The 24082-nt window shown below is 42.6% G+C and overlaps 1 protein-coding gene across 2 annotated transcripts in view; it reads left to right on the forward strand.

Annotated features, from left to right (window-relative positions):
- Nucleotides 1-24082, forward strand: part of LOC106611225 (neuronal PAS domain-containing protein 3) — a 478408-nt gene that overhangs the window by 238378 nt on the left and 215948 nt on the right. For both annotated transcript variants that reach the window (XM_014211204.2, XM_014211210.2), the window contains one exon: nt 10997-11241. In XM_014211204.2, the coding sequence (XP_014066679.2) occupies nt 10997-11241 (245 nt within the window). The remainder of the gene's footprint in view (nt 1-10996; nt 11242-24082) is intronic.

Consider the following 24082-nt stretch of genomic DNA (forward strand, 5'->3'; position numbering starts at 1 on the left):
AGGACATCAATGTCTCCTGGGACACAGAGCGTAATGGCAGCCTTAATAAGGGCAATGGACATCCGTGGCAATAGGCCATCCCCTTCACTGATAGGACACTCTGATTGGCAGACAGACCTTAATTTGTATTAGTGGGGAGAAACAACCTTCTAAGAACAGTTAGAGTTAACCATAAAGATACAGTGCCTTCAGAAAGTATTCACACCCCTTGACTTTTTCCACATTTTGTTGTGTTACAGCCTGAATTTAAAATTGAGATGTATTGTCAATGATCGATGATTGATGATCTTCATCAGATGACACTCCTAGGACATTGTTATACAATACATGCATGTTTTGTTCAATCAAGTTCATATTTATATCAAAAACCAGCTTTTTACGTTAGCATGTGATGTTCAGAACTACCATACCCACCGCAAACTTCCGGTGAATTTACTAAATTACTCACGATAAACGTTTACAAAAAACATAACAATTATTTTAAGAATTATAGATACAGAACTCCTTTATGCAATCGCGGTGTCAGATTTTAAAATAGCTTTTCGGCGAAAGCACATTTTGCAATATTCTGAGTAGATAGCTCGGCCATCACAGGCTAGCTAATTTGACACCCACCAAGTTTGGTGCTCACTAAACTCAGAATTACTATAAGAAAAATTGGATTACCTTTGCTGTTCTTCGTCAGAATGCACTCCCAGGACTTCTACTTCAACAACAAATGTTGTTTTGGTTCGAAATAATCCCTAGTTATATTGAAATAGCTCCGTTTTGTTCGTGTGTTGAGGTCACTACCCGAAGGGTGACGCGCGGGTGCATTTCGTGACAAAAAATTCTACATATTCCATTACCGTACTTCGAAGCATGTCAAACGCTGTTTAAAATACATTTTTATGCTATTTTTCTCGTAAAATAGCGATAATATTCCAACCGGGCGACGTTGTATTCATTCAAAGACTGGAAGAACAAAATGGAGTAGTCTCGTGGACGCGCATCTCCTGTGTCACTGTCCCCAGGCAGGCCAGTAACAAACAGAGCTGCTGTACTTAGCCCAGAGACTGCAGAGCTCTCATTCCACTTTCTGGCGCCTTCTGAGAGCCAATGGAAGCCTTAGAAAATGTCAAGTTACAGCACAGAGACTGTATTTTCGATAGAGAGGCTACAGAAGGACAATAAATTGTCAGACAGGGCACTTCCTGTATGGAATCTTCTCAGGTTTTGGCCTGCCATATGAGTTCTGTTATACTCACAGACACCATTCAAACAGTTTTAGAAACTTTAGAGTGTTTTCTATCCAAATCTACGAATTATATGCATATTCTAGTTTCTGGGCAAGAGTAGTAACCAGATTAAATCGGGTACGTTTTTTATCCGGTCGTGCAAATACTGCCCCCTATCCCAAACAGGTTTTAAAGACTTTAATATTTTACATCGATAGCCGTCAATATTAATCCTCATTTTATTTTCAGTCTCATAATGAAAGTTGTAAATTCTTGGTTATCTTCACGAACCCTGGCTAACAAGTTGAATCAGCAATACAAAATTGGGTTTAATTATTTATTTACTAAATACCTAACTAATCAAACAGAATTACATATACACAGAATACAAATGATGTCATACAGAAAACGTCCCTGGTGAACGGAGCCAACATGGCGGCTTGTTACACAAAGAAGGGGGTTGGGCTTGAATGAAAGAGCGGGAAGACTGAGGAACAAAGAAACAGCAGCTATGCTATCGTACATTCAGAATCTTATGCATTCTAAATTACCGCCCATTTGGAAAAGGAAAATGCAATAAATATTTACTCTGAGCTGCGCTTCGGTAGATTGGTCGTAGATGCTGGCCGGGTTGGCCAACAGATCTTCCTGTCCTCGGAAGAATGTCAATGGTGGTAAAGTGGATACGTGGTAGTATCTTCATCTGTGGTAGACTGGATCCGTCGTCCGTCCTTTCCTAGCCCACGTCTACAGTGGCCGCTGCTAACTCAACGGCTAGGAAGTATCACTTCTGTAGTGAATAAGTTCAAAGTTCATACCATTCACAACCAAAGCTCACGCCGAGGTTGGCTTAGTTCTGTACTTGACATGTGTGTCCTTGTAACGCAGAGGCTGCAGACCTCACGTAGTGGAACTACTGGAGACCATTGGTCATTGTCTTATATAGTGGCGAGGGGAGAAGTGTGTGTCATCGTTTATAACCCCTGTCTCTTCACAAGGGCGGGCCACTGATAAAGCAGGGCACTTTCCTTATGAAAACCCAATTCTCTCAATTGGAAGCTAAAATTACATTTAATCGCCTAACAAACAATTTCAATATCAAACATTTCAATTGCATAACAATTCCATGTGACTCTGATAACTAGAGGGTGTATACTTTCCCAGGTACAGTTTATGTCGTCCTGTCATCAGTCATAATGTCTCAGATGACAACCGAACTGACATCCACACTCATCAAGTTCCAAAGCATATCTCCAACTGGTTTTATCACCAAAACATGGTTCCCTTACCCCATTTGTTTGATGTTCCCAGACTCTCTATATTTGACAAAGGCTATTCAACAGTCCTTCAGTAGGGTCAGAAAGAGAGAGGAACGGAGAAAGGTATTTATGGGGGGGTCATAAACCTTACCCACAGGCCAACATCATGACACTTGTAATCATTAAGGGTTGGGGAGTTTTTCAGGATAAAAAAAACTGAATGGAGCTAAGCCCAGACAAATCATAGCGGAAAACATGGTCTGCTTTCCACCACAAGACCAAACACAAGACCAAATCTATACTGGAGTTCCTTACCAAGAAGACAGAGAATGTTCCTGAGTGGCCGAGTGTCACGTCTTGACCAGCAGATGGAGCTGGTGTAGTAGTTTGGGGGTCAGGACGTGGCAGTCTGGTGTGTGTCTTGTGACTCCTGATCAGGAACAGCTGGGAATCGTTGTTCCTGATTGGGAGTCACATATGTAGGAGTTGTTTGTCACTGGGGTTTGTGGGTAATTGTTTCTTGTTTAGTGTGTTTCCACCTGACAGGACTGTTGGCTGTCAGTTTCCTTGTTTTGTTTGTTATAGTGTTCTTTCTAATTAAATTGAAAGATGAATACTAACTCCGCTGCATTTTGGTCCATTCCTGAAGACAGCCCTTACACCGAGTTACAGTTTTTACTTAAATCTGCTTGAAAATCTTTGGCAAGACCTGAAAATTGTTCTCTAGCAATGATCAACAGCCAATTTTACAGAGCTTGAATAATTTTGAAAATAATAATGGGCAAATGTTGCACAATCCAGGTGTGGAAAGTTCTTAGAGAGCTGTAATTGCTGTCAAAGGTGATTCTAACATGTATTGACTCAAGATATAATCAAGATATATTAGTGTTTTATTTTTCAGATTTGTTTTTACAAATGTTAAATATTTTCTTCCACTTTGACATTACAGATATTTTGTGTAGATCGTTGAGAAAATTATATCAATTTTAATCCCACTTTTGTAACATAAATTGTGGTGTTACAGATGTAGGATCTTAATTTCAGCCAGTTTGCTACAGAAGGAAAATAATCCTGCAGCAACAGGAAATGTAAATTATTATATGGATTATAATACATGGACATTTTTGAAGGCGTTGATAGATTTTTTTTAAGGGAAAATCAAGTCTGAAATTTCTAAGTGGAAATTACAAACTTCAGAAGCCTTTTTTTAAACCTCAAATACACTACAAGTTTTACATTTCCTGATTTGCATCTCCTGCGACAGGTTGATCAATTTAAGATCCTACACCTACCTGTACAATGAATTGAACAGATGTCAAAGTATCATTGAATAATATGTGTTTCTACTTATAGTCCCGGAAATGTTAATGAACGCCTGTGATACTTAGTGCTATTTCTATTGTTGTTTTTATGACCATTTTCATAATTTTATTTAACTTATTCCTGCATGTTGGAGTTCGAAGACTAAGATATTCACTGTACCACGCAATCACACCTGCAACCCTGTACATGTGACTATTAAACAGTGAATCTGAATAATTATTATTTAAATAGAGGAAATATTTTGTGAACATCTTAGTGTTTTCCGTGCTATCCGAGATCCTTGGGATTTCCCAACTGTGACGTTACCCCATTGAAGTTGAAATGTAAAATGGTTAAGTTTAGGGTTAGACAAGGGTTATGGTTAAGGGTGAGGGTTAAGGTTAGGGTTTAGGGTAAGGACGTCCCAAGGATTCCGGATAGCACTAAGCATCTTAGTGTAGCATGCAATGCTTAATTAGAAACTCCTTGCGGCCCCTCTGCAACCGGGTTCTGTCTTCCAAGAACATCACAGATTGAGACTGCTGATCAAGGATCAGGCTTCCACTGTCCATTTCATCTTATTCATTATTATTTAAAAGGCTAAACTGAGCCTATATCAGCACTCCTTCTCTGAGACGCTTTGTGAATCTGGGGCCTGGTTTTGTCCAGTGTTGGTGGTATTTAGAATGGGTGGAGTGAGGCCAAACCTGAACAGTGTTGGTGGTATTTAGAGTGAGTGGAGTGAGGCCTAACCTGAACAGTGTTGGTGGTATTTAGAGTGGGTGGAGTGAGGCCAAACCTGAACAGTGTTGGTGGTATTTAGAGTGGGTGGAGTGAGGCCTAAACTGAACAGTGTTGGTGGTATTTAGAGTGGGTGGAGTGAGGCCAAACCTGAACAGTGTTGGTGGTATTTAGAGTGGGTGGAGTGAGGCCTAACCTGAACAGTGTTGGTGGTATTTAGAGTGAGTGGAGTGAGGCCAAACCTGAACAGTGTTGGTGGTATTTAGAGTGAGTGGAGTGAGGCCTAACCTGAACAGTGTTGGTGGTATTTAGAGTGAGTGGAGTGAGGCCTAACCTGAACAGTGTTGGTGGTATTTAGAGTGGGTGGAGTGAGGCGTAACCTGAACAGTGTTGGTGGTATTTAGAGTGGATGGAGTGAGGCCTAACCTGAACAGTGTTGGTGGTATTTAGAGTGGGTGGAGTGAGGCCTAACCTGAACAGTGTTGGTGGTATTTAGAGTGAGTGGAGTGAGGCCTAACCTGAACAGTGTTGGTGGTATTTAGAGTGGGTGGAGTGAGGCCTAACCTGAACAGTGTTGGTGGTATTTAGAGTGAGTGGAGTGAGGCCTAACCTGAACAGTGTTGGTGGTATTTAGAGTGGGTGGAGTGAGGCCTAACCTGAACAGTGTTGGTGGTATTTAGAGTGGGTGGAGTGAGGCCTAACCTGAACAGTGTTGGTGGTATTTAGAGTGAGTGGAGTGAGGCCTAACCTGAACAGTGTTGGTGGTATTTAGAGTGAGTGGAGTGAGGCCTAACCTGAACAGTGTTGGTGGTATTTAGAGTGAGTGGAGTGAGGCCTAACCTGAACAGTGTTGGTGGTATTTAGAGTGAGTGGAGTGAGGCCTAACCTGAACAGTGTTGGTGGTATTTAGAGTGAGTGGAGTGAGGCCTAACCTGAACAGTGTTGGTGGTATTTAGAGTGGGTGGAGTGAGGCCTAACCTGAACAGTGTTGGTGGTATTTAGAGTGAGTGGAGTGAGGCCTAACCTGAACAGTGTTGGTGGTATTTAGAGTGGGTGGAGTGAGGCCTAACCTGAACAGTGTTGGTGGTATTTAGAGTGGGTGGAGTGAGGCCTAACCTGAACAGTGTTGGTGGTATTTAGTGTGAGTGGAGTGAGGCCTAACCTGAACAGTGTTGGTGGTATTTAGAGTGAGTGGAGTGAGGCCTAACCTGAACAGTGTTGGTGGTATTTAGAGTGAGTGGAGTGAGGCCTAACCTGAACAGTGTTGGTGGTATTTAGAGTGAGTGGAGTGAGGCCTAACCTGAACAGTGTTGGTGGTATTTAGAGTGAGTGGAGGGAGGCCTAACCTGAACAGTGTTGGTGGTATTTAGAGTGAGTGGAGTGAGGCCTAACCTGAACAGTGTTGGTGGTATTTAGAGTGAGTGGAGTGAGGCCTAACCTGAACAGTGTTGGTGGTATTTAGAGTGAGTGGAGTGAGGCCTAACCTGAACAGTGTTGGTGGTATTTAGAGTGAGTGGAGTGAGGCCTAACCTGAACAGTGTTGTTTTTTATAACTCCTCATTGTCTGCTGGGGGTTTGGACAGGTTTGCTGACCCCGTGTGACCAAGTTGATGAGAAGTTCAATTATGTTACTAAGGAGATATAATTTGTTATCATGGGAAATATAACCTAATGCAGTGAATGCCCCCCCCCCCTCTCCTTTTATTGCTACATGGAGAGCAGAGAGTCACAAAAGCAATTTATTGGTTTTGTCATTTAGTCCCCTGATCAGTGGTGTCATCCATTTCTTCAGGAGGAGGGCCCTAATCCAAAGTAGAGTTTCTGCTCTGCCTGCCATTTCAACACTGATTAAACCTATTGCTTCAATCCTAAATGATCATTCACACACAAGTTTCAGCCACTTGATGTATTCTTCTTGTCCTCAGAAGTTGAACGGTGAGTGATTGGCTAAGTAGAGCGATATCTTAGACACCTCCTTTAAAGATGTCCATTCATTTCATTGGCCAATGACCCTGTAGCTGCTTTATTTTTGTTTACTGCACAAGCACATCTAAACATACCTTATGTTTTTGCTCAAGAAAGACATTAGGTACTGTAAGCTGCCAGCCGCTTAGGAGATTCAAAGCAACAACACATGCTTTGCCTGCATTAAGTTTAGTCTGGTTTGTCTTATTATAATTATGTTCATATTATAAGTTAGGCCTTCAGTATATAAGTCAAAGCTAATGGACTCCAAATGGATGCTGACTTCCTCTGTGTTTGGAGCCCTGTTACTGGAGTGAACAAATAGCCTGTTCTGTGTACATTTCATATCTCTAATCTCGTCCTCTCAACAGTCGTTTTCCATTTTAACAATGCTAACTGTACTCTAGGGTCTCTTCTAGGTGTGGGACTCTATTCCTACACACAGATCCCTATCAGCCACCCCGCACATTCCCTGATTTCCCCACTGGCATGTCTCTGTGTGGGCCATAAGCATTCTATTCTCAAGTAAACATTCACCAGTATGGAGTTTCTCTCCATTATGTCATTGAGATTTGTGTATGGATGTGGGTTTGTGTGGTTTCGAATGAGAATACAGAGAATTGTTTGAAAAATGGTGCAAAAAGAATGTGGTCTGGTTGTTCCTCCATTGTGGAGCAGATGGTTTACTGTAGTAGTGTAGGTGATAGAGATGGTTCTCTCTACGCAATGACCCGTTTCCTGTTGATAACCACACTTTTCTGGGACTCAAGGGTAATGCCACATTTCAAAGCTGTCCTGCTTGCAGGGCCGGCGCCAGAATGAATCAGTTGGACGGGCATTTGATTTCCATAGGGGGCATGTTTTTTTCCCTGGGACCTCCTATGTGTGCATGCTCTTGCATGGGTTTTATAGCAAAGACATCATTTAACTGTAAAAATGTATTACCTTTTAAAGTGGCATGAACACAACCAGTCATGATGTTGTCATCTGATTGTCAAAGAAATCACTTCAAAAAGTAGGTTACCTTTGCACGTTCGTCCAAAATAATTCCAGCATCCAAACAGTGCACCCGCCAACAGTGCACCCTCCAACTTTCCTTCAATTCGCAAGTGACTGAAATGATCTCACCGGAGAAAGCATCCAAGCGAGTGAAACAGAGCCCCTCAGTCTTACTATATGTAGCCCATGTATCTGAGGCTGTCTGGCCAGAAATAGTATGACATGATGTCTGGTTCTCCTGGTTCTTTTGGTCCAGACAGCATCAGATACATGGTCTATACATAGTGAGACAGAGGGGCACTGTTTCACTCGCTCAGATGCTTTCTCTGAGATTGATGCGTCTTTCTGTCAGCGTGCGTCTCGTAAATCATAAATCATAAATGATCAATATTTAAGTATTTTATTTGGACGGGCAAGAAGGTATGCTAGGGCGGGCCAGGGCCCCTATGGCCCGCCCATAACGCCGGCCCTGACTGCTTGTGCTCCCTACCACTGGTCAGTCTCTTTTTAGACAGCTGACACACTGGTGGGAGCAGCATAGTATTAGCTCTGGGATTGATATTAGCCATATACCACAAACCCCCGAGGTGCTTTATTGCTATTATAAACTGGTTACCAATGTAATTAGAACAGTAAAATGAAATGTTTTGTCATACCCGTGGTATACGGTCTGATATACCATGGCTGTCAGCCAATCAGCATTTTGGGCTCGAACCACCCAGTTTATAATACAGACTATGGGGCCATACAGTACACGTTGCAGTATGTATGGGGCTGGTCACCAACCTAGTAAGTGATTATCTTATGAGGGACAGGTCACAGTCTAGGAAAAAAAGAGATAACATCATTTTTGTTTACAGTAAACATCATTTTTGTTTACAGTAATCTACATAAAGTTGAAGAACAGAAAGCACTGTATATGTGGTGTGCAGTGCACCACAGAACAACCTTTGTGACCTCTGTTTAACCTGGAAACAAAACCAAATACAGCCAAAGCTAGTGAGCTCATCCCTGTCTTCTGAAAGGCACTTGAAAAGCCATTGGGGGTTCATGTTAAACTACAACATGATTTAATGTCATGTTTATAAAAGAAAGTGTTACATTTACTCTGGTAGAACATGATACATACCGTCTGTCCGCTGTACTAAGGTCACACAACCCCGGCACATGCAAAAATATTTGGCAGGCCGACATAGTGCTTTCCAGGTTTGTGGAACAAATGAAATTCTGCAGCTCTGTTGCACTTTGCCTCCCAACCACCATTACAACTAGCTTTATATATTGTCTGAGCAGCAGACCATCAAATGGTGCTTTTCTTCTTGCAGAGGAGCGGTCGAGATGATCGAGAATGGCAATCTGCTACCTAGATGTAAAGGCAAAATTAATCTATATTAATCTATATTTGGCAGTGAAATTATATTATTGCACTCTGTAACGACTGTCATAGCGAGGGGACCAAAGCGCAGCGTGTTGAGTGCTCATAATGACTATTTATTTTTTAACACAGAACACACAAAAAAATAACAAAAGCAAAAACGATCAGCTCACAGTTCTGTCAGGTACTGAAGACTAAACAGAATACAACTACCCACAAACACAAGTGGGAAACAACCCTACTTAAGTATGATCTCCAATTAGAGACAACGAGGACCAGCTGCCTCTAATTGGAGATCATCCCAAAAAACAACAACATAGAAATAGAAAACTAGAACTAAACATAGAAATACAAAACATAGAAAAACACAAAACACCTCCGTCACGCCCTGACCTACTCTACCATAGAAAATAACATCTTACTATGGTCAGGACGTGACACACTCTTAATGCTCACAAAAGCTAACATAAATTGATCTTGACAACTATGAGTATGTCATTAGTGACCCACAAGACAGTCTTTGGCTGAATGAAGGTTGTGGGAAGTGGTGCTTGGTGAATTGTCATTTGAATCTTGCATGCAATTCTAAATGCATGAATTCATTTTTGAAATCTTCTTTTGAATCTATATACTCTATAAGTAACCGACATCTATCAGAGGGTGGGTGGGCCTTGTCTTGCTGTTTTCAGGTTGGCTTAATGATGTTGTTTTTAGCTTGAATCACTGATAAGTAAACGACAAAACAATGAAAAATTATTTTCTTCACCAACAGTCATTTTTCATCTTCGGGGGGAAAAACCCCTGCCTTACCTCATCTTTCAAGTCCATTCGAACTGATTTCGCATTGGTGCTGGTAAAAAATGAATCTAGCTGTCGGCCAGTGGGGAACCCAGAGGTTCCTGTGTGATTTATTACCAATTTAATTCAAAATGGCTTGGGATGATGAACGCCATGGAAAGTTGGGAGTTGTGTTATGGAAGAATGGAACTGTCTGCTTGGAGTTATCTGATATGAAATAAATAACACGGGGACTAAAGCAGACAGAAGTGTTTGACTGGAACGATGCGAACCAATAGACTATAACCAACCATGATGCATCCTTGAATAGGTCATGTGATCTACTGCCGCTGGATAAATAAAGGACTTATAAGCATAAACCGAAATACAGTAGGCTATAGTATATAAAGTATATATATATATGCCCTGGTATCTGTTTTAATCCTATTGTGACACTTCTGATAAATATGTACCTGCAGTATTTTAGAGAGAGAGCGAGAGAGAGAGAGAGAGAGAGAGAGAGGTGAAACTTTGGTATAGATATGGAAAGCCATTTTAACATTTACTAATCCTGTGTTTGACATCAATAACTACATTCTTGATATCAAATACAGTATTAATACAATACAACTGTCCATACCCACATGCACTGTAGCATGTGGACATTACACTTGACAGCATTTGCTGATTAAATTTATCTGAATGGCAATATCTAGGCGTCTTTCTTTGAAAAAGGCAGCAATCTGAAAGTCATTCAGCAGGCTGTCCCGTGAGACACAAGGCCAAAGCTAATCACAACTTCCACCCACTTCTAAATTCCAATGACTGAATCAATTGTGGTGAGCGTTCCCACTGGAGTAGAGCAAAGTCACTAATGGTCACAACTGACTGTGGGCTGGTGTGGTTGGTACAAAAGCCCTGTAACCAGGCAGATGTCTGAGCTGACAGAGGGTCCAGGGTCATGTTCAGTTGGTCAAGGCTTAGCAAAACATTTAGCAATGGAAAACGAACATCTGTACTCTAATTCGACAAGTTCTGGAAGTATCTCCCTGTTTCAAAACCTTTCAAAACATTTAGTTTCCTTACTTAACACGTCCCTGGTCTTGCTTTCTCGCTAACCGGCTTATGGTAGTGTTAGCATTGAATAATGTAATGCCACAGCTTTCTGTGCTTCTTGGTCGAACCCAGGTCCTTACTTGCTGCGGATTCAAATGTTTGCTTCCTACTGAACATGTCTCTGGTCTTAACTGCTGAGTTGAGGTAGTATTTCCCCATACACGTATCAAAACGTTTCTAAATGTTTTATCCCTACTGAACACAACCCTAGTCCTAACTCCTGTCTCTTCTCTTTTCCTCACCAGGTTGCAGGCTCTGAGGAAGGAGAAGTCCCGGGATGCGGCTCGCTCGCGGCGGGGGAAGGAGAACTTTGAGTTCTACGAGCTGGCTAAGATGCTGCCCCTGCCCGGGGCCATCACCAGCCAGCTGGACAAGGCTTCCATCATCCGCCTCACCATCAGCTACCTTAAGATGAGGGACTTCGCCAACCAGGGGGACCCGCCATGGAACCTGCGCATGGAAGGCCCACCTCCCAACATCTCCGTCAAAGGTAAGCTCCATTCACCACCATGGTCCAGCTACCCACAATTTAGTTCAGTTCAGTCTACAGATGTAGGATCTTAATTTAATCACCCTGTTGCAGGATAACTTTCCTTCAACACATGAAATGTAAAACGTGTAGTGTATTTTGAGGTTTTAAAAACAAATCTGAAGTTTGTCATTTTCACTTTGAAATTTCAGACTTGATTTTCCCTTACGAAAATATATCAACCTCTACAAAAATGTCCATTGATTATAATCCACATAATCATTCGCATGTCCTTTTGCTGCAGGATTATTTTCCTGCTGTAGCAAACTGTCTCAACTTAAGATTCTATATCTGTAGTTCAGTACCAAATGTTTATATCAATGGTTCACTCACTTTACCAGCTAAACATTGATGATATCTCTCTTTGTCTGAGCTTTAACATACAGTGATATTAAGGTAATACTGTAAATTCTAATATTATAAAACTAAACTCCTGTAGACCATGACAGGATTAAAAGGATTCTGTGAGATTCTGGTATTTAAGAAATCTTTCTACTTACCCAGGGTCAGATGAACTCATAGATACCATTGTTATGTCTCTGCGTAGCATATACTACAGTACCTGTAGACTCCCAGTCATTGAGCTAACGCTAGTTAGCATTGGCTCGTGAAACTACCTCTAACTTCCTTCATACTGGACACAGAGACATACAAATCGTATCCACAAATGAATCTGACTCTTGGTAAGTAGAGATAATGCTTTAATGTTTTACTGGACACAAGCCTACACTCAATGTTAGAGTGGAGGGGAAATGAGGAACTCTGGCACCTGTGGTCTGGTCACACATATTGAAAATGTAAACATTTAACTTTGATACATTTTGAGCCTACTAGTACATGCAGCAATTCTGAGTATATTCAAACGTAACTGAATTTGCCTTTGAAATTGGGTCTTTGTGCAGTGCACTTAAAGAAGATACAGATCTGTATATTTTAATAGGGTATGCTGGAGTAGGAATGACCGTAAAGATTAAAGTCAATTGCAGAAATGTTCAGTCAATGCGAGCTGTTTGCTCTGCCGAGGCACGTGCGCGCGCGCACACACCCACACACACACACACACACACACACACACACACACACACACACACACACACACACACACACACACACACACACACACACACACACACACACACACACACACACACACACCAGATGGCATCATTGTTGTCTGGCTTTGAAGAGACACATGCATTTTAATTAGAAAATATATACTGCTGAATTACTTGGATTGGAAAAGGCTGCTTGATTTCCTCCTGATACCACTAAGACCTATAGCCAACACTTTGCATTCAATCAAAGATGAGTACACAATGCTGCTGGGGGGCATTGAACCAGAAACATTTTACATTTGGATATTTGAATGAATGACAACACCTCTGCTGCATGTCCTGTCTTTCTATCGGCAGACAGATAGTGGCAGTCTGAATTGAATCACTAACTCACCACATTTTATTTTCACTTCATTCTGAACAGAGCAGCATATTGATCCCATCCTTTTTGTTGCTGTGCATCGCCGGTAGCTAATGGAGACGGCTTACCATCTCCCTCTGCCTATGAATCAGTGTTATTTCTGAACAGGCTACGTTAGATGAGCCTGACCCAGAGCTTCCACAGCTCCCAGCCTGCCAGACACAGCAGGCTATAGAGGCTGTTGGTAGGATATGGATACTGGAAGAGGATGTGGAGGGGTCATACGTTTTGATTGGTTTACAGATGTCACACACACACACACACACACACACACACACACACACACACACACACACACACACACACACACACACACACACACACACACACACACACACACACACACACACACACACACACACACACACACACACACACACAGGAGCCAGGCTTAGCAATGCACTGCATGGTAATGCAGGAGGAGGGAGAAGGGTATGCTGTGTTATTGTACAGTATCAGATGAGGGAGAGGCCAGGCCCTTTTCTCTTCAGAGTTGTTTGTGCTACACAGATGAAGGCCAGCCTCATACAGCAGCAGAGTTACACTCTTTCTGATTCATGGCCGGCCCAGTTCATTTAGCAGACACAGTCTCTCAATCAATTTGCCTTGTGCCTTAACATACATACCCGTGTCGGTGCCACCATGAATATGTTATTATAGGAGATTTGCTGGGGGACAAAACTGAGCCTACTTGTGACAATGCATGTCTACTTAATAACTGATGATTGTAACCTTCAGGGAAATCTCAGTAGCACTGTGCCGGTTTTGAAAATCCACTGTGGCTTTAGCAATGGGAAAATGATCATTCTATTTTTGTTCAAAATAAAACATGGTTTGGAGCTGGCATTTGGATGGCGCTGATGCCTGTCTGAGTTGCCAAACGTAGTTAAAACCAGCCTCTATTCTATGGAATACAAAACCAAGGTGACAAAGTTGAGTATAGGTTGCTCGGATATGTAATAAAAATGGTAGGCGATAGTACTGGCATCAGAGCTAAAGGAATTTGACCTCCACTTCTCTCTCTCCAAATGCTGTTGATATATTATCATAAGTTTAGTCTCTCCTCTCTCGCCGCTCTTCTTTCCTTCCTCGTTGCCTTCTATTGACCTTTACCATAATTGACCCATCAACAATTTTTGTCAGAGCGTTTTAACTGAAATTTGCTAGTCTCTGTTAGAGGCGGTTCACATCTGTTGAAGGACACTGCACAAACAAGCGTGACCTTTCTCTTGTTTGAAGGCTGGCGACGCCTCCTCATCCCCTCCAACCCCTCCGCCACCTGGGCATATTATTATTCATGCATGCGGAGCAGAGAGGAGAGGAGTGGAGCAGAGAGGAGAAGAGCAGTGAGGAGCAGAGAGGAGTGGAACAGAGAGGTGAGGAGAGGAGCAGAGAGGAGAGGAATGGAGCAGAGAGGAGAAGAGCAGAGAGGAGCAGAGAAGCGAGGAGTGGAGCAGAGAGGAGAGGAGAGGAGAGGAGAGGAGAGGAGAGGAGAGGAGAGGAGAGGAGAGGAGAGGAGAGGAGAGGAGAGGAGAGGAGAGGAGAGGAGAGGAGAGGAGAGGAGAGGAGAGGAGAGGAGCAGAAAGGAGCAGAAAGGAGCAGAGAGGAGAGGAGTGGAACAGAGAGGTGAGGAGAGGAGCAGAGAGGAGAGGAATGGAGCAGAGAGGAGAAGAGCAGAGAGGAGCAGAGAAGCGAGGAGTGGAGCAGAGAGGAGAGGAGAGGAGAGGAGAGGAGAGGAGAGGAGAGGAGAGGAGAGGAGAGGAGCAGAGAGGAGAGGAGCAGAGAGGAGAGGAGAGGAGCAGAGAGGTACAGAGAGGAGAGGAGTGGAGCAGAGAGGAGAGGAGCAGAGAGTAGCAGAAAGGAGCGGAGAGGAGAGCAGCAGAGAGGAGAGGAGTGGAGCAGAGAGGAGCGGAGAGCAGCAGAGAGGAGAGGAGTGGAGCAGAGAGGAGCGGAGAGGAGTGGAGAGGAGAGCAGCAGAGAGGAGAGGAGCGGAGCAGAGAGGAGCAGAGCAGAGAGGAGCGGAGAGGAGAGGAGCAGAGAGGAGAAGAGAGGAGCGGAGAGGAGCAGAGCAGAGAGGAGCGGAGAGGAGCAGAGAGGAGAAGAGAGGAGAGGAAAGGAGCAGAGAGGAGCAGAACAGAGAGGAGATGAGCAGAGAGGAGAGGAACAAATAAGAGCAGAGAGGAGCAGAGTAGAGCAGAGCAGAGAGGAGTCAGTAAAATGCCAGACGCAAAAATTGGGTGGCTCCAAAAAAGAGACCTCCTTCCATCACCACGACATTCTACCATTCATGTTTTACTATGCATACAGTACATTTAATGTTTACCTGTTTATTCTCTGAATTTTTGCATTTTTGTAGGACATAATTTACTATCGGAAAACAAAAGGTGAGAATTTCTTCACTGAAAGATGGCAGAATTCATTTCAAGTCATGCAACTGACTCATTTAACTCCCTTGAATACAGTGTTGTTTGGTAGCCTTACATTAGATTAGGGGTGAAGCATCATCTTCATAGGTGGACCAACCAGAGAGGCTCTCTAGTCTCTTGGTCTATGTGTCAGCTTGTACTATTTGATGTCCCCTGAATGGGCTCAGCACCCTGCACCATAAGTTCCAAATGGCACCTTATGTAGTGCACTATTTTGACCTGGGCCCTCTGGTTAAACGTAGTGCACTATTTTGACTCGGGCCTTCTGGTTAAAAGTAGTGCACTATTTTGACTCTGGCCTTCTGGTTAAAAGTAGTGCACTGTTTTTGACCCGGGCCCTCTGGTTAAAAGTAGTGCACAACATAGGGAATAATGTGCCATTTGGGACTTACAGCCTTAATTGTGTTAATTATAGAGAGAAGAGATGCAGCAGTGGCATTTCTGTACTTACGATCCATCCAGCCCTTTCATATCTGATGTTTCTTCTGTTGACTGCTGATAGTTTCCTCTGTTATGACCAACCATTACAACCTATTTCACATAGTGGCAATATGTTTACCACGTTGATGTTTTACAACAGAAAAGGCTTATATCAGGAAATGTAAGAAAAACAAATGGATATGACATTTAACATTCAGTTAATACATATTAAACAAATTTGCTTGAGAAATGACGTGCGTTCTTTTTGATAATGAATACAAAATGGATCACTGTGCACTTCTCGTAAGGGTTGTACCTGTCACTTGGTCTTTTCTTCTTTAACTCAGCTGTAAAGCAACTATTAAAAGAATGGAATCAGTGCCAAAAGCCCATGTACTTGCTCCAAGGTACACCGTTTTGTCAGTGACTTTTCACATTGACCTTGAGGTGTCTGCATGCTACCCTCCATCACTCCCTCCCTCCCTCCATCCCTCCCTCCCTCCCGCACCACCCAGCACCATTGATATCTTACCATCCTTTTCCCAGCAAATAATGAACTGCTTCCCATTGCCACTGCTTGGGGGATATTACCAATGTGCCACCCACCTGATCAAGGGGGTAGGGTAATATTAGCTACTATAACTCTGCATAACAAATGGTGTTAAACACGTTATCTGGTTGAAGCCGTTGACCGCCTGGCAGAGCGATCTAGCTGTAATCCCTAAGTGGCCCAGTCCATCCATGTGAAGTCGTTTTGGGTAAGAAGGTTGGTGCTGAAGAGGGCATTGATTAAAGTGCACTTTCCCTCTTGCCCACTGTGCCACACGCACTGTGGCTGGTAATGAGGGGATTCATTTGTACACCCCAAATGGCACCCTGTTCCCTATATAGTGCACTACTTTTGACCAGAGCCCTATGGGCCCTAATAAAAAATAGTGCACTATAAAGGGAATAGGGTGCCATTTGGGACTTAGTCATGGTGTTTTTGCATCACAATGGACACTCAGGACACAGAGAATAAATGTGGCATTTATGCACCTTTTGGAAAAATGGCAGCTCTTTACTAACAACACAAGCTTAGTGTATTATAGTAGAGGTACTGCATTGGCTAAACAGCTTCCTACATTTCTCCCACCTAATAAATGGATAGTAATTTGCCCAGCTGTGAGTGTGAGATGTTCTATTCCCCAGTCACAGTGTAAGAAAAATTGAATGACAGTGAGAAAAACAGCAGTAATTATAAAAGTAATTACTAAATGCTGATGATGCCCATAGGCTTTGCATAACTACATTTAGAATAGGAAATTGCTTTTGGCTACATTGGAAGGCTGGTGGGCATGTTTGTGTTATTTTCTTTATTTATTTTAGTATGCACAACCAAATAAAGTAATTGCCATGGAAACAATTACTTAAACACTTTTTTGTGGGCACAAACAGCTCCGGGAAGCATTGTTGTTGAACAATGTGTTTTAATGGAAATGAGTGTAGTCACTTTGTTTATATTCCTGAACAGATTACAATGAAATAGAACATGAGGAGAAGACAAAACACTGTGGCTGAATATGAGTCATTTTATAAATAAAACATGACTTTTTACAAGGTTTTTTCACTGGGACATGAAATCACTAAGATGTTTGGATGTTTTCTCTTAATGAAGAGTCTCTGTTTGCTTCTGTGAACTATGTTACTAATGGCCTATTTCACTCATCAATGGAGACGACAACGCAGAGGTTGCCAGTAGCTTACTAGCAGTATGAGACTGCACTTGTGTGTGTGTGTGCGTGTGTGTCTGTCTGTCTGCCTGTCTGTCTGTCTGTCTGCATTTGTACAGTTGAAGTCGGAAGTTTACATACACCTTAGCCCAATACATTTAAACTCAGTTTTTACAATTCCTGACATTTAATCCTAGTAAAAATTGCCTGTCTTACGTCAGTTAGATCACCACTTTATTTTAAGATTGTGAAATTTCAGAATAATAGTAGAGAGCATAATTTACTTCAGCTTTTATTTCTTTCATCACATTCCCAGTGAGTCAGAAGTTTACATACACTCAATTAGTATTTGGTAGCATTGCCTTTAAATTGTTTCACTTGGGTCAAAGGTTTCGGGTAGCCTTCCACAAGCTTCCCACAATAAGTTGGGTGAATTTTAGCCCATTCCTCCTGACAGAGCTGATGTAACTGAGTCAGGTTTGTAGGCCTCCTTGCTCGCACATGCTTTTTCAGTTCTGCCCACACATTTTCTATTGGATTGAGGTCAGGGCTTTGTGATGGCCACTCCAAAACCTTGACTTTGTTGTCCTTAAGCCATTTTGCCACAACTTTGGAAGTATGCTTGGGGTCATTGTCCATTTGGAAGACCCATTTGCGACCAAGCTTTCACCTCTCTGGGCTAGGTGGGACATTTGCATCCCACCCTAGTCAACAGCCAGTGGAATCGCGTGGCGCGAAATACAAATACCTCAAAAATGCTATAACTTCATTTTCTCAAACATATGACTATTTTACACCATTTTAAAGACAAGACTCTCGTTAATCTAACCACATTGTCCGATTTCAAAAAGGCTTTACAGCAAAAGCAAAACATTAGATTATGTCAGGAGAGTACCCTGCCAAAAATAATCACACAACCATTTTCAAAGCAAGCATATATGTCACAAAAACCAAAACCACAGCTAAATGCAGCACTAACCTTTGATAATCTTCATCAGATGACACTCCTAGGACATTATGTTATACAATACATGCATGTTTTGTTCAATCAAGTTCATATTTATATCAAAAACCAGCTTTTTACATTAGCATGTGATGTTCAGAACTAGCATACCCACCGAAAACTTCCGGTGAATTTACTAAATTACTCATGATAAACGTTGAGAAAATACATAACAATTATTTTAATAATTATAGATACAGAACTCCTTTATGCAATCGCGGTGTCAGATTTTAAAATAGCTTTTCGGCGAAAGCACATTTTGCAATATTCTGAGAAGATAGCTCGGCCATCACCGCTAGCTATTTTGACACCCACCAAGTTTGGGGCTCACTAAACTCAGAATTACTATTAGAAAAATTGGATTACCTTTGCTGTTCTTCGTCAGAATGCACTCCCAGGACTTCTACTTCAACAACAAATGTTGTTTTGGTTCCAAATAATCCATAGTTATATTCAAATAGCTCCGTTTTGTTCGTGCGTTCAGGTCACTTTCCGAAGGGTGACGCGCGAGCGCATTTTGTGACAAAAAAAATCAAAATATTCCATTACCGTACTTAGAAGCATGTCAAACGCTGTTTAAAATCTATTTTTATGCTATTTTTCTCATAAAATAGCGATAATATTCCAACGTTGTATTCATTCAAAGGCTGAAAGAAAAAAATTGAGTAGTCTCACTTACAAACTCTGCTGCTGTTCTTTGCCCAGAGACAGCAGACACCCCATTCCACTTTTTGGCGGATTTAGAGAGCCAATGGAAGCCTTAGAAAGTGTCACGTTACAGCACAGATGCTGTATTTTTGATAGAGATGCAACAGAAGGACAACAAATTGTCAGACAGGGCACTTCCTGTATGGAATCTTCTCAGGTTTTGGCCTGCCATATGAGTTCTGTTATACTCACAGACACCATTCAAACAGTTTTAGAAACTTTAGAGTGTTTTCTATCCAAATCTACTAATTATATGCATATTCTCGTTTCTGGGCAAGAGTAGTAACCAGTTTAAATCGGGTACGTTTTTTATCCGGCCGTGCAAATACTGCCACCTAGCCCCAACTTCCTGACTGATGTCTTGAGATATTGCTTCAATATATCCACATAATTTTCCTCCCTTATGATGCCATCTACTTGGGAAGTGCGCCAGTACATCCTGCAGAAAAGCACCCCCACAACATGATGCTGCTACCCCCGTGCTTCACGGTTGGGATGGTGTTCTTCGGCTTGCAAGCCTCCCCCTTTTTCCTCCAAACATAACGATGGTCATTATGGCCAAACAGTTATATTTTTGTTTCATCAGACCAGAGGACATTTCTCCAAAAAGTATGATCTTTGTCCCCATGTGCAGTTGCAAACCGTAGTCTGGCTTTTTTTTATGGCGGTTTTGGAGCAGTGGCTTCTTCCTTGCTGAGCAGCCTTTCAGGTTATGGCGATATAGGACTTGTTTTACTGTAGATATAGATAGATAGATACTTTTGCACCTGTTTCCTCCAGCATCTTCACAAGGTCCTTTGCTGTTGTTCTGGGATTGATTTGCACTTTTCGCACCAAAGTATATTCATCTCTAGGAGACAGAATGCGTCCTAACCGACTTGCCAAAACTGTAGTTTGTTAACAAGAAATTTGTGGAGTGGTTGAAAGTTGAAAAACAAGTTTTAATGACTCCAACCTAAACTTCTGACTTCAACTGTATGTGTGTGTGTGTAACACGTGTGTGTAATGTGTGTATTTATAATATGCGTATTTGTATGTTTAGTGACTTTTTGTGACTTGTATTTTACACAACGTGATTACTGTATATTTTGTTTTTATTTATTTAAAAAAAATTGGAGACTCTTGTAAAATAATCAAGCCTTAAAAGTATTTATTTTTATTCCAATGCATAGCCTACTGTAGCTGCATTAGTTGCTCATGTAGCCAGGCACTACACCTTGCGTCGATGGGCTCAGTAATTTGCTCTTCTGCAAATGTTCCATTAATGGAGAAATAAATCAGAGGGACAGTTCGAATGAATATGGAAAGGCTTTCTTCTAGTGTTGTGACTGGCCGTTTAGTCAGCTGCAGCTAATACCCACACAAAGTGGTACAAATCACCACCGTGGGTTTACACTATAGAGGCCAGAGAAGAGCAGAGCACTGCCTTCAGATGGCCTTCTCACATCGCCCAGCCATGAAGGTCTCAACTCTCTACTGTTGCCTTCTGATCTCACTATCTGTGTAGCGAAACAGAATGGAAGCTAGTGAGACCCGGATGGTTCGGACAAGGCTAGTAGCCAAGGTCCTTTTCCCAAGGACAATAACAGTCGTGAAAAATTGTCTATTAGACTTGTTGATGAATCAGCCAATAATGAGGTTTCCAATATTTAGTTTCCAATATTCAGCCTGCTTTGACAGTACATTAAAAATACTTGAAAAGAGCTCATTGAGGGCCTCCCGGGTGGCGCAGTGGTCTAAGGCACTAGCTGTGCCACCAGAGACTCTGAGTTCGAGCCCAGGCTCTGTCGCAGCCGACTGGGAGGCCCATGGGGCGGCGCACAATTGGCCTAGCGTCGTCCGGGTTAGGGGAGGGTTTGGCCGGCAGGGATGTCCTTGTCTCATCGCGCACTAGCGACTCCTGTGGCGGGTGGGTGCAGTGCATGCTGACCAGGTCGCTAGGTGTATGTGTTTCCTCCTACACATTGGTGTGGCTGGCTTCTGGGTTGGATGCACGCTGTGTTAAGAAGCAGTGCGGCTTGGTTGGGTTGTGTTTCGGAGGACACATGGCTCTCGACCTTCGCCTCTCCCGAGTCTGTACGGGAGTTGCAGCGATGAGACAAGACAGTAACTACCACCAATTGGATACCGTGAAATTGGGGTGTACATTTTTTTACAAAATAAAATTAAAAAATTAAAAAGAGCAGTTGAACAAAGAAAGTATCCAATCATATGTAATGGGCTTGACTAAGGCAGCAGTAATACATTTAATAATTAAACAAGTTGTCTTGGTTGCTTTTCAACCCTTGGCATGAATCAAAATGTCCAGAATTATTCTGTGATATTGTTTATTTTAAAACATTACAGAGTATGTATGCTAATTAATTACTTAAAAATCATACAATGTGATTTTCTGGATTTTTGTTTTAGATTCCGTCTCTCACAGTTGAAGTTTACCGATAATAAAAATTACAGACCTCTACATGCTTTGTAAGTAGGAAAACCTGCAAAATCGGCAGTGTATCAAATACTTGTTTTCCCGACTGTATATATGTATATATATCTCGAAAGAGAGAAGGTACTATGTATGTCAGGGGAAGGTCAGAGAGGACTCTGGCCCCTGAAGTGTTTGTGACGGTTCCTCCCAATCATTCAGGACACAAATGACTCCCTTAATCATCCAATTTAATTGCACCATTTTCTGCACCTCAATAGCCAGGGTTTAAACACTGTTTGCTTGCTGTCTCAAAGACCCTTCATATTGAAACCAATGGATTTCTACAATTTAAAGAGCATACACCGGGGGGAGTTGGTGGGGGATGTGGGTGGAGATAGAAAATACATTGGCAGGGGTCTGAAAAACCAGCCAATTCATGCGTGAAGCATTAAGCTATTGCCATCTCAAAGCATGAATAACAGTTTTCGGTCACCAGCTTCATTTATTAATATCTATAATAAGTCCCTCTCTAACAGCCCTCTCTGAAAGCATTTTCTCTCTCTCTCTCTCTCTCTCTCTCTCGCTAAAATGTTGTGGTGTTGATATTATTTGACCCGTGCAGATTAGGAAAGAGGACAAAGGTGAATTGACTGCACCTGCCCTCCAATGAGTAGTGATAACAAGGCCGTGGCGGAGGCAAAGCACATTGGGTGTGCGTCCTAAATGGCACCCTGTTCCCTACATTCCCTATGGGTCTTGTCAAAAGTAGTGCACTATATAGGGCATTGAACTCAGAGTGGCCTCGCCAGCATAGCCTCGACATGGCAGCATCATTGTCAACCAGGGATGTGTTGGAGTCAGGCAGGGAGAGGAAAGGAGAGAGCATCACCCAGGGACATGTTGGTGTGAGTCAGGCAGGGAGAGGAGAGGAGAGAGCATCATCCAGGGACATGTTGGTGTGAGTCAGGCAGGGAGAGGAGAGGAGAGAGCATCATCCAGAGGTATGTTGGTGTGAGTCAGGCAGGGAGAAGGGAGAGCATCACCCAGGGACATGTTGGTGTGAGTCAGGCAGGGTGAGGAGAGGAGAGAGCATCATCCAGGGACATGTTGGTGTGAGTCAGGCAGGGAGAGGAGAGGAGAGAGCATCATCCAGGGACATGTTGGTGTGAGTCAGACAGGGAGAGGAGAGGAGAGAGCATCATCCAGAGGTATGTTGGTGTGAGTCAGGCAGGGAGAAGGGAGAGCATCACCCAGGGACATGTTGGTGTGAGTCAGGCAGGGAGAGGAGAGAGCATCATCCAGGGACATGTTGGTGTGAGTCAGGCAGGGTGAGGAGAGGAGAGATCATCATCCAGGGACATGTTGGTGTGAGTCAGGCAGGGTGAGGAGAGGAGAGAGCATCATCCAGGGACATGTTGGTGTGAGTCAGGCAGGGTGAGGAGAGGAGAGAGCATCATCCAGGGACATGTTGGTGTGAGTCAGGCAGGGTGAGGAGAGGAGAGAGCATCATCCAGGGACATGTTGGTGTGAGTCAGGCAGGGTGAGGAGAGGAGAGAGCATCATCCAGGGACATGTTGGTGTGAGTCAGGCAGGGTGAGGAGAGGAGAGAGCATCATCCAGGGACATGTTGGTGTGAGTCAGGCAGGGAGGAGTGAGTACCAGTAGCCCTTCTGAAAGGCCACAGTGGGGGGATGGACGAACAGGTAGACAGTTGAGGAAGCCGCATCCTTCGCCACAAGTAACTAGCATGTTGATGCTGAGTGTTCGCTGCTTTGAATTATCCACCTAAATCTGTAAGCAACGTTTTGATGACTAAAATAGTCCAACTAAAATTAAACCTTGGAAGAGAGAAAGATGAAAAAACATAGTGTACTTGTTTCCAGACATCAACAACCTAGATTTAGGGTTAGATATGTATATGTGTTCATGTATTCTGTGACATTAGACTAGTAGGCCTAAAGGTCAAACGAGGCTAAACAGACAATGCCAATAATATCATTGTGCATTTCCCAAATGGCACCTTATTTCCTATATACTGTAGTGGCATACAGTTAACCTAAACCCTATGGGCCCTGGTCAAAAGTAGTGGACTATATAGGGGATAGTGTGCCATTTAGGATGCATATACTGTATAGTCCTGTACCACTTTGTACTCTCAGAACAACACACCAAGCCAATTACTGATGAAGAAGAAAGATGTGAGCGTCTGGAGAAGTTGTCTAAACACTCTATTTACAGTGAGGGAAAAAAGTATTTGATCCCCTGCTGATTTTGTACGTTTGCCCACTGACAAAGAAATGATCAGTCTATAATTTTAATGGTTGGTTTATTTGAACAGTGAGAGACAGAATAACAACAAAAAAATCCAGAAAAACGCATGTCAAAAATGTTATAAATGTATTTGCATTTTAATGAGGGAAATAAGTATTTGACCCCTTCTCAATCAGAAAGATTTCTGGCTCCCAGGTGTCTTTTGTACAGGTAACGAGCTGAGATTAGGAGCACACTCTTAAAGGGAGTGCTCCTAATCTCTTTTTTTTTTTTTTTTATTAAAAAAATATATATCATTGTTTTAATGTAATCTCAGCGTGTTACCTGTATAAAAGACACCTGTCCACAGAAGCAATCAATCAATCAGATT

Source organism: Salmo salar, chromosome ssa09 (assembly GCF_905237065.1).
Source record: "Salmo salar chromosome ssa09, Ssal_v3.1, whole genome shotgun sequence".
Lineage (NCBI taxonomy): Eukaryota > Metazoa > Chordata > Actinopteri > Salmoniformes > Salmonidae > Salmo > Salmo salar.